Source organism: Ursus americanus, chromosome 5, assembly GCF_024610735.1.
Source record: "Ursus americanus isolate L20-20 chromosome 5, mUrsAme1.1.p, whole genome shotgun sequence".
NCBI lineage: Eukaryota > Metazoa > Chordata > Mammalia > Carnivora > Ursidae > Ursus > Ursus americanus.
Window position 1 is genome coordinate 59649109 of NC_142131.1, and position 12020 is coordinate 59661128.

Consider the following 12020-nt stretch of genomic DNA (forward strand, 5'->3'; position numbering starts at 1 on the left):
TTACTCCCAAAAGAAATCCCATGCCCATTAGGAATCACTCCCCATTCCCCCTTTTCCCCACCTCCTGGTAATCATAACTCACTTTCTGTCCAATGGATTTGCCTAGTCTAAATATTTCATACAAACGGAATCATATAAAGTATGGTCTTCTGTGTCTTGCTTCTTTCATTTAATATAGTGTTTTCACAGTTCATTGACGTTCTTCATTTCTTTTTTTAAAAAATAGCTTTATTGAGATATAATTCATATACCATACAATTTACTCATTTAAAGTGTACTATTCAATGGATTTTGATATATTCATAGAGTTGTACCTCTGTCAATGACAGTTAGTTTTGGAACATTTTCCTTACCCCAAAAAGAGGCACACTGTGCCTCTTAGATGCCACTCTCAACCCAGTCCTAGGCAACCACTACTCTCCTTTTTGTCTCTATAGAGTTGCCTATTCTGAATATATAATGTGAAGGAATAGTACAATATGCGGTGTTTGATGACTAGCTTCTTTCATTTAGAATCACTTTTCATGGTGCATCCATGTTGCAGCATGTGTCAGTGCTTGATTTTTTTTGTTATTGCTGAATAGTAATCCATTGTATGGGCATACTGCATTTTATAGTTTCCATCAGGTGAACATTGGGGTTGTTTCACTTTCCGTCTATTAGGAATAATGCTGTTATGAACCTAGACTTGTACAAGTTTTTGCGTGAATATATCTTTTCAGTTCTCCTGGTTGTATACCTGTGAGTGTAATCGCTGGGTCCTGTGGTTAACTGTTTGCTTAAGCTTCTGAGGTGCCAGACTCTTTTGCACAGCGGCTGTACCATTTTACATTCTCGTCACGAGTGAATGAGGTTTCCAGTTTGTCCACATCCTTGTCCGTATTTGTTGTTGTCCTCCTCCAATTTAGCCATTGTAGTCGGTGTCAAGTGGTATCTGTGGGCTTGGTTTCCGTTTCTTTGGTGGCTAACGATTTTGAACATATTTTCCCATGCTTGTTAGCCATTTGAGTACCTTCTTTAGAGAAATGTCTGTTCCGATCCTTTGTCTGTTTTTAATTGGGTTGTCTTTTTGTTATTAAGTGGTAATACTTCTTTATGTATTCTAGATAGAAGTCCCTTAACAGGTGTATGATTTACACAACTTTTTCCCCATTTATGGGTTGTCTTTTCACTTTCATGATGGTTTCCTTTGAAGCACAAAAATTTTAAAATTTGATCTTGTCTGATTTATCTATGTTTAGTTTTGTTGTTTGTGCTTTTGGTGTTACACCTAAGAAACTATTGTTTTACCCAAGGTCGTGAAGATTTTTGCTTTTGTTTTATTGTAAGAGTTTTATAGTTGTAGCTTTTACATTTATGTCTTTGATCCATTTTTTTGTTTGTTTGAGTTAATTTTTATATATGGCTGAGGTAGAGGACCAGCTTCATTGTTGCACGTGTGGATATGCAGTTGTCACAGCACCATTTCGAAAAGACTGTTTTTATTCCCCATTGCGCTTTGCTTTTTTGACTGAACGTGGATTGTGGCAGTCTTTGCATACAGTACAGAGAAAGCCTCCTCATTCTTGTTTTTTCTATTGCCCTTTTAAAAACTGCATACTATCCTTTATATGGACATAATTAAAATGTATTTAGCTAGCCCTCTCTTGATGAACACTCGGGTTGTTTCTAATCTTTCACTGTTACAAACAATTCTGTAGTAAGTAGTGTTGTACCTATGTGATTTCATACATGTGCAGGAGTATCTGAGGATAAATTCCTAAAGCTAGATTGCTGGGTCATGTGGTAAACAATTGGTAAATATTGCCAAATATTTTAGGATATGAAACAAAAAAAGATTAGCTTTTAAAATATTAATACTGATATTTTATTCAGAATTCCATTATCAGTAAAATAATTAAAGAATAATATGCCTAGAGTAGTTGAATGTGGAATAACAGTAGCCACCTTTGTAGAGTGGTGTAGAATACACATAGAATAACAGCAGCTACTGTTATTAAGCTCTTATAACGTGACCGTAAGCATTCAGTGCGAAAATCTTAAGCAGGCTCCATGCCCAGTACAGAGCCCAACACAGGGCTTGATCTCAGTACCTGAGCTGAAATCAAGAGTTGAATGCTTAACCACCTGAACCATCCAGGAGCCCCTAGCCTTTTTCTGTTTAAGTTTACTATAGAAACTGAAATTTGGAGCAGTGTATTGCAGGCTTAGGTATTGTTTGTTGGACCTTAATGAAGGCCTATTCTGTAATGATGATGTATACATAGGAAATGTCAAGGTAAGTTTCTTTTTTGCTAGTTGTCATTTTTGATGTCAGTTTTGATGGATACTTTAATTCTGTGGTTTTACCATTTAAATGTTTCTCATTGCAGAAATTATTAGAATAAAAATCATTTAGAAAGAACATTTCCATTTGTACAGTAATTATGGATCAGATTTATTCTCAGGAACGTTCTTGTCAATGATTCTTAACTGTATTAGACCCAGGGGCCCCTTTTTATAATGTATATTTTGTAATGTCCCTTTGACTATCCTGAAATAAAATTCATAGACAATAATATCTACCTACACACATAATTTTTAAAATATTTGTATACTGACCAGTTGTAATATAAATGAGAACAAAGTACTGAAAAAAATAAAATGCTAGTATTTCATTATATAAATGCTTAGATATGACCACACTCAATGACATAACGAAGCAGTCAGAGGCATAAGTAATCATTATGAATGCAACAGCTGTAAATGCAGACTGTTACAGATATGCTGTATTGGTGATCTAAACCCCTTGAGTGGTGTTTAATGAAATGGTTTTTTAAATAGTGACAAGCTCTTTTTAGTGTTCTGAACAGAATAAAGTAGTAGTTCTTTCCTCAGTTTTATGTATTTCTATTCTTCTTATTATTGTGGAAAAGCACTTTGTCTTTATATATAAAATAGAGTCAGGGTTTAGACTCAGGTAATCATAAATAATTTTTTTCACCCATGTGAATATGTGCTAGGATATTCAAAATTGTGTGGGACAATTCTTCATTGATGAACCATCCCACCCATTTCAGGATGTTTAGTATCCATTGCTCCTGCCGGTGAGTGCTAATAGTGTCCTCGAGTGAACCAGAAACTCTCCCTACAAATTTCTGAAACATTCGAGGTTTGGGAGTAACTGCTCCTTTGAGATCTGTTGTTCTAGTGTTATAAACAGTATTTGTTACACAAGTTAAATTCTATGTTTATTATTTTTAAAGATTTTATTCATTTGAGAGAGAGAGAGCATGCTCATGAGCAGGGGGAGCAGCAGAGGGAGAAGCAGATTCCCCGCTGAGCAGGGAGCCCGATGTGGGACTCGATCCCAGGACCTTGGGGTCATGACCTGAGCTGAAAGCAGACGCTTAACTGACTGAACCAGCCAGGTGTCCCTGACAGAAATTATTTGATAGCATTTCCCAATTAAAAAAAAGCTTTCACAAATTTAGAATCACATTTGATTTCTTCATCTTTCATATCTAATCAGTTTATTTACACTTATTAATTGAATTTTAAATTAATGTCATACTGTGTTTGGAAACGACCTTAGATTTGCAGACTAATGCCTGTTAGAAGCGTGTTTCTGGTCCGCAGTTACATGAATGCAGAATGTGAGAGTAAACATTTAAAAACTGTTAACAGCAATTTGACATTGTCATGACATCAGATGCATGATTTTTATATTTTTCAGAAATACCAGTTTGCCAGATTAGAAATACACACATTTGTTCCTTACCACAGATTTTCTGAGAAGCATTGATATAGACCAGTAATTTCCAAACATTTGAAAGGTTTAAAGCATTTAAATACATCATCAAACCAGACCTTTACGTGGAAGCACAGTATGCAAAACACATGAAGGTGAAGCTCTCTTTAGAGTTCGTCTCAGCCTGAAGACCTCCAGACTCCTCCAGCAGCCTCCTCCGGGCACCATGAACTCTCTGGGGCTCTCAGAGCACATTTCAACACCCAGTGGTTTATAGAGACCAGCATACTCCTTTACTACTACCACTTCAGGGTGTATTTATATCCCATGACAGAAAAAGAGGAGTTTTTCCTAATGTATAAATATATCTTATAAATTGTTACCTAAAAGAGACCAAAAAACTCCCAAACCGCCAACTAGATCTCAAGTCAACACCTGGAGCTTGGAGTGTCTGCCCTTGTAATTTTTGTCTCTGGGATTGTTTTTTATTTAAACTTCCGTTTGTCATCTTTGTCTCTGAGGTCCTACTGCCTGTGGAATGGTTCTTTCCACTGGCAGCCATTGACCCGAGCCTCAGCTTCACTTTACAGGTGTACCTCATCTTATGGTGCTTCGCCTTAGAGCTCTTTCCAGATTCTGCATTTTGTATCCTGTGTCGAACAAACTGTTGGCACCATTTTCAAACAGCAGTTGCTCATTTCTTGTTTCTGTGTTATGTTTTGGTAATTATTGCAGTATTTCAAACTTTTTCATTATTATTATATTTGTTACGGTGATCTCTGATCAGTGATCTTTTATGTTACCATTGTAATTGTTTTTGGTGTGCCACAAACCATGCCTAAATAAAACAGCAAACTTAATAAATGTGTATGTTCTGACTGCTCCACTGACTGGCCTTTCCCCATTTCTCTTTCTGTCCTTGGGACTCTCGATTCCCTGACAGACAGCAGTGCTGAAATTAGGCCAGTTGACTGTACACAGTGGCCTTTAAGTGTTCAAGCGAAAGGTAGAGTCGCATGTCTCTTTAAACCAAAAGCTAGCAGTGATTAAGCTTAGTGAGAAAGGCCTGTTGAAAGCCAAGATAGGCTGAAAGTTAGGCCTCCTGCACCAAACAGTTAGCAACTTTTGACTGCAAAGGAAAAGGTCCTGAGGGAAATTGAAAGTGCTACACCAGTGTACCCACAAATGATAAGGAAGCAAACAGACTTACTGCTGATGAAGAAATTTTAGTGGTTCGGACCAAAAATCCTACTAGCCACAACATTCTCCTAAGCCAAAGCCTAATCTAGGGCAAGGCCCTAACTCTTCAATTCTGGGAAGGCTAAGAAAGGTGAGGAGGCTGTAGAAGAAAAGTCTGAAGCTAGCAAGGGTTGGTTCATGAGGTCGAAGGAGGCCATCTCCATAATATGAAAGTGCAAGGTGAAGTCGCACGTGCTGATGTAGGAGCTGTAGCAAGTTAACCAGGAATTCCAGCTAAGATAATTCATGAAGGTGGCTATGCTGAACAGCAGATTTTCAATGTAGATGACACAGCTTTCTATTGGAAGAAGATGCGGTCTAGGACTTCGATGGCTAGAGAAGTGAAGTCAGTGCCTGGCTTTAAAGGACACACTGACTCTCTTATCACGGGCTAACGCAACTGGTGGCTCTAAGTTGAAGCCAGTGCTCATTTAACACTCTGAAGACTCCTAGGGCTCTTAAGAATTATGCTAAATATACTTTGTCTTTCATCTATAAATGGCACAACGAGGCATGGATGACAGCATGTCTCTCTACAACATGGTTCACTGAATATTTTAAGTCTACTCAGCAAAAAAGATTTCTGTCAAAATATTATTGCTCATTGTGCACCAGGTCACCTAAGAACACTGATGAAGACATACAATGAGATGAGTGTTGTTTTCATGCCTGCTAACACAACATCTATTCTGCAGCCCATGGATCAAGTCTTGTTATTGAAGAAATACATTTCCTAAGACTATAGCTGTCATAGTGCTATTCCTCTAAGGGATCTCGGCAAAGTAAACTGAAAATCTTCTGGAAAGGATTCACACTTCTAGATGCCATTAAGAGCGTTCATGATTCATGAGAAGAGATCACAATATCCGAATTAACAAGAGTTTGGAAGAAGTTAATTCCAGCCCTCATGGATGACTTTGAGGAGCTCAAGATTTCAGTGGGGGAAGTCACTGTAGATGTGGTAGAAACAGCAAGAGAAGTAGGATTAGAAGTGGAGCCTGAAAATGTGGCTAAATTGCTACAACCTCATGATAAAACCTAATGGATGAGGAGTTACTTCCTATGGATGAATGAAGAAAGTGTTTTTTTGTTTTGTTTTGTTTTGCTTTTTTTGAGATGGAATCTACTGGTGAAGATGCTGTGAAGATTATTGAAATGGCAACAAAGGATTTAGAATATTTATAAACTTTGTTGATGGAGCAGTGGTGGGGTTCGAGAGGATTGGCTCCAGTTTTGAAAGAAGTTCTGCTGTGGGTAAAATGCTATCAAACAGCATTACATTCTGTGGAGAAATCATTCTTAAAAGGAAGAGCCAGTCACTGCAGCAAACTTTGTTGTCTTATTTGAGGAAACTGCCACAGCCACCCCAGCCTTCGGCCGTCCCCACCCTAACCAGTCAGCAGCCATCAGCAATGAGACAGGACCCTCCACAGCAAAAAGATGTCAACTGGCTGAAAGCTCAGATGATGGTTAGCATTTTAACAATAAAATATTTCTTAATTAAGGTATATATTACTGTTCTTTAGACATAGTGCTATCACACACTTAATAGGTTACAGTAGAATATAAACATAATTTTATATGGAGTGGGAAACCAAGAAATTCATTGGACTTGGTTTTGTTGAGTATTCACTATATTGCGGTGGTCTGCAACCGAGCCTGTATATCTCCAAGGATGCCTGTCTTTTGTTGACTTGTGGCGGTGACTGCTAGGGTCTTATAAAGTGAATTTTATATTTCTAACACTGTACTTTAAACCTATCCTAAATATATCCTTCATATTTGGTAAATAAGGTCACTCACAGAAAGGTAACATTTTTACTTAGATGTCATAGGTCTGATTATTTCACTCATTTGTTTGAAATCCTCCAGTGTCTTCAAGTTGCTGTTAAGATAAAGACCACTATGCTTAGTCTTACCTCTGGCTACCTCTGTAGCCAGATATCCCACCTATTTTACCTGTGTTTCCTATTCTTTCGAGCCAACCTGTCTTTTTTGTTTGTTTTTTGCTTTATTTCTAAGTGCCTAGTTTTGGCCCATTTCAGGATCCTAGCACGTACTTGTTTCCTGCTACTGGAATCTGCATTGGCTGCCTCTTACTTCATGAAGTCTTAGCTTAAACGTCATCTTGGGGAAACTATAAGTCCCTACTTTACTAGCTTAGTCTCTCTATAGTGTATTCTCATACCGTCCTGTATTTTTTTTTCTTCATGACATTATCCCACTTGAAATAATTAGTGTGTGGTGTTACTCATCTGTACGTTCTCACCGTAGGGTGTCACCTGTGCAGGTCTACGTAGGGACTACGTCTACCTTGTCCATCACTCTTGCCTCACTTTTTAGCAGAGGGTCCAACACATAGTAGATGTTTGATAAATAACTGTGGTGCAATTATGGTATGTGCATAAAATCTTAGGGTCATTTTTTCCTTTCCTTTTTAGGTTAAAGAAAGACCTGATGTGGGAGTTTATATCAAAGATTTATCAGCTTACGTGGTAAATAATGCTGATGATATGGATAGAATTATGACACTAGGCCACAAAAATCGTAAGTGTGGTACATAATTGTGATTGAACGTTTGTGTGTTGAGTGGGCTTTTAGAAGCAAAACTGGTGTGGCACTTTGCCCCACAGAGACTGGGTTTTTTAAGTGTCTCGACAACACTTTCTCCTTGATTATTTACTGTGTAGAGAACATGCATGAGTGAAAGAGGTCACACATTGCCTTCTGTGTGGACCAAAATTTTGTTTCTTGGTAATACTGCTATATATTTGAAACTCTCATATAGCTAGCTGTCTCTTTTTAGCTGTAATCATATTGGTTACATTTATGGAACACTTACTATGTGGTAAGGGCCTGTGCTAAGTGCTTTCTTTATAAGAGTGATCTTTTTAAAATCCTCATCCTGGACCATGAAGGTACTAAATTCCTACTTTATGACTGGGGAAACCGAGACTTAGTCTAAGTAACTTGTCCAAGGTTACGTGCTACTTAGTAAGTGGCAGAGTGAGTATCTGAACCTAGGCCGTTGGTCATCATTAACCGAGCACTTTACTGCCTCTCTTTTGTTGACAAGAAAAGCAAACCAAAATTAAATGACATTCTTTTTTTTTTTTTTTTTTTAAGATTTTATTTTTATTTATTCGACAGAGATAGAGACAGCCAGCGAGAGAGGGAACACAAGTAGGGGGAGTGGGAGAGGAAGAAGCAGGCTCCCAGTGGAAGAGCCTGATGTGGGGCTCGATCCCATAACGCCGGGATCACGCCCTGAGCCGAAGGCAGACGCTTAACCGCTGTGCCACCCAGGCGCCCCAAATGACATTCTTTTTAATAAGTGTTTGAAGTTTTGTCTAAAAAATAAGTTGCAGCACTATTTAATACACAGATGCTCCAGGCCTGGTACTAGTGATGTTGCTAGCAGCAATTAGAGATCAGAGGTAAAAAAACAAGAACATAGAAAGTAAACATTTTTTAAAAAGTTTTTTTTTGGCTAGGCTATAGATCTAGCAAACTCAAGGAAATTAAGAAAAATTTAAAAAATCCATTGCATTCTTATAAACCAAGTAGTAGAGAAAGGCCAAATTGTAACAGAAAAATGAGCAAAAGATGAACATGAATATGTTATTCCCAGAAGAACGGTGCAGAACAACAAGGATACCACAGGGTGTTCAACTAGACAAGTAATCAGGAAAACGGGTATTAAAACAACAGTGGGGAAGTATCTTACCCGTTGTTCTGAATGGAGCTATGTATCCAGGTTCGTGAAGCTCTGAAGAGATGGGCACTGGTGATGGGAACGTCCAGTGCTCCAGCCTTTTTGAAGGGCAGTGTAACAGTATCAGCTAAAATTTTAAAATGCATTTCTTTTGACCCAGTGTTTCTAATTTTAATGTATATCTAGATACGTTTTGATATATCTATATTGATAAATATATAGAAAAATATCTTTAGACCTAAACACAAAATGCGTTATTGCAACATTATTTGTAATAGCAAAATTTTGATGCAGTGGAACTATCAGTAAAACATCGGTTATAGAAATTATGGCACAGAAATACTATGGACCATAATGAAGCTATAAAAAAAAGAGTTAAATCTACATGTAGAAACCTGAAAGATTTTCAAGATATATCGTTAAGTGAAAAGAAAGCAAATTGCAGAATAATATGTATTGCATTATCTCATTTATAGATATGGAAAAAAGCCAAATTGTTAAACAGCTGTGTATTTGGGCGGTGTGTGTGTTTGTGTATCCACTTCTGTGTATGTTAAATACTGATGAAAGGACATTTAATAATACCTTTAGGTAAGGGGAAGTAAGATTGGAGAACAGAGACATATGGAGCTTTTACCTTGTGTTTTTGTATGTCTGTATTTCTGAATTTTTTTATACCAGGAGTATGTTCATGTACTGCTTATTCAATAAAAAAATTTTTTTTGACTTAGATTCCATTCACGGTAGTGATTAAAACCATCCCTTACAAACAAAACAAAAAACCCCACAAAAAACCTCCCATTAACAACTGAAAATTTAATTTGGTATGTGGGATTCGTTCAAGGAAAACTAAACAATTCAAACGAGAGAAATGAAATGAAGACAAAGGCATTTGAAGACCCAAGAGAGCGGAGGAGAATACTCTTGATTAGTAGCTTGAGTCTAAGAATTAGACATTTACAGTACTGCAATTTTCCAAATAGAAAATATCCAAGATATTGCAGATAACCAAGTAGAAAAGTTCTAACATAAAAATACCAATTTTATCATATTGAAATAGAGTAAAATAACTATTCGGGGAAAATAGCAGAGGGAGGAAATGTGACAGTAAAAGCTGCTATTTTAAATAGTTGAAAAATTGATACAAATATAAAATTAGTTCCCGTTTTGTCCAGGTGGTCATAGTATAGAAATAGTTAATTTTACACTTAAGAAAATAAGCCTTTTATCCCAAGAACAAATACGTGATCCTCTTAGCAATTAAAATGCAGATTTAAAATAGTCACTTACATTTGCATTCTGGGCACCATTGTAAATTAGGTAATGTTTCTGTAGAGCAGGGTTTTTCAACCATTAAACCATAATCATTTTCTTTAAAAAATTTTCTTTTTGAATAGGTAATCCATACACATGTAAAATTCAAAAGGCACCAAAGTATACATTGAAAAACAAGTCGTTCTCCTACCCTTGGGTTTCAGTCACCTAGTTCCCTGGCAGAACTCTATTACTTTGTCCTGTCCCCTTCCCGACACAGTGTATGTATGCCCAAGCATGTCTTTTTAGAGGAAGTGCTTGTCTTTTCCTCATGAGTCCGAGAATAGTATCCTTTATTCACTTAATGGTATTATTTTGGAAATCATTTCACAGTAACACATGGTAGACATTTCAAAGTAACTATATAGTATTTCACTGAATGGATCTACATAATGTATTTACCCAGTCTTTTATTCATGGACTTTTGTGTTGTTTTCACTCATGCTGGTGTTGAGCAATACTGCAGTAAATATTCTTATATGTATGAGTTTATACACATGCAGTCATATTTATAGGATAAGTTTTCCCATAGCATCTTGAAAAATATAAAAATTTAGTTTTTTTCTTACTCCAGAATAAATATTTTGACAAAAATTAAAACTATGTAAGTTTTTTTGTTTTATTTCCATTATGTGATGTATTAGTAGGTTGGAGCATTGAGTCAACTTGATTGCTGCAAGCAGTTTTCTCCTTAGGGATTGTAATGTTCAGTGTAGCATGTTTGTTGCATTGCTTTGTTTTCATAACCAGAAACAAAGAAAAGTCACAGTCATAAATAACATGCTGTACTTACATTGCAAAAATATAATAGGTACTAAAATAGTTAATATGATTTTTTCAAATTACATGTTCTCTCCTACTCCAAATTCAAAAACACTGCTACAGTGTGCTTTGATAATCACATAGCTATAAAACTATTCCTACCCTATGATCTGGTAATTCCAGTTTGGAAAATACATCCCATGAACATAATCCTAAAGAGAAAGAATGGTGTCTGCTCAAAGATGTTCATATTAGTGTTCATTATGAGGACCTAAAATTGGGAAACAATCCCAGATATCTCTCAGGGAGTAGCAAAATCAATTTTAGTAAAATTTGCAAATTGTTTTTACATGGAAATATAGGAGATTAATGTTAAGTGGAAAAGCCAGAAGATAAAATAATACTCAGTAGGTGTATCTCTACTGATCAGATGTTATGAAGTGGTATTAGATTTTATTTTATTTTTTTAAAGATTTTATTTTTAATCTCTGCACCCAACATGGGGCTCAAACTTAAAACCCTGAGATCAAGAGTCACATGCTCTACTGATTGAGCAAGGCAGGCGCCCCTGGATTTATTTTTTAAGTATATTTGGAAAAAATACATAAGTTTGTAATATGATTTAAAAGAAAATTTTTGTAGAGTCACAAATCCTTGCATTTTCTTTCACTAATTTTTCTTTTACCTTCTTCCATTAGGCTTTCCTTTCCCTTATGACTGCAGTTTACACTCTAGTTACCTGGCTTCTCATATAACCATATGCCAATAAAGAATACCCTTTTAATCTTAAAATTATAAAATCAAGGCTTGCACGGAGAAGTTCTGCATGAATATATAGTAGGAAGATAATTTTGACACTGGCTAAAATTAACAAAATGCTTTTCAAATACTTGGCAATTAAAAAAAAACTAATACATACCTATTATAAAAAACAAAACTTTATTTACATAATATATTTATGTAAAATATTTATACTTAAATACTATATTTTGAGTGGATGCTTTGTTTAACAGAAATAGGATTGTACTATATATTCCTTTCTCTGTTTTTTTTTTTTTTTTTTTAGTTCATATGTTATAGGTATTTTCGCATGTCATACATACAGATCTGTTTTGTGTTTTTAAAGGACATATAGTAGCCCATAGTACGATTATTTTTTTAAGATTTTATTTATTTAGAGAGAGCATGCAAGCAGGGGGAGAGGCAGAGGGAGAGGGAGAGGGAGAATCTCAGGCTAGTCCGTGCTGAGGGCTGAGCCCA

At 36.2% G+C, this 12020-nt stretch overlaps 1 protein-coding gene across 2 annotated transcripts in view; it reads left to right on the top strand.

The window, feature by feature from the left end:
- The window catches only part of KIF3A (kinesin family member 3A), a 51972-nt gene that overhangs the window by 17124 nt on the left and 22828 nt on the right, over positions 1-12020 (top strand). For both annotated transcript variants that reach the window (XM_045794728.2, XM_045794730.2), the window contains exon 5: positions 7411-7516. In XM_045794728.2, coding sequence (XP_045650684.1) covers positions 7411-7516 — 106 coding nt within the window. The remainder of the gene's footprint in view (positions 1-7410; positions 7517-12020) is intronic.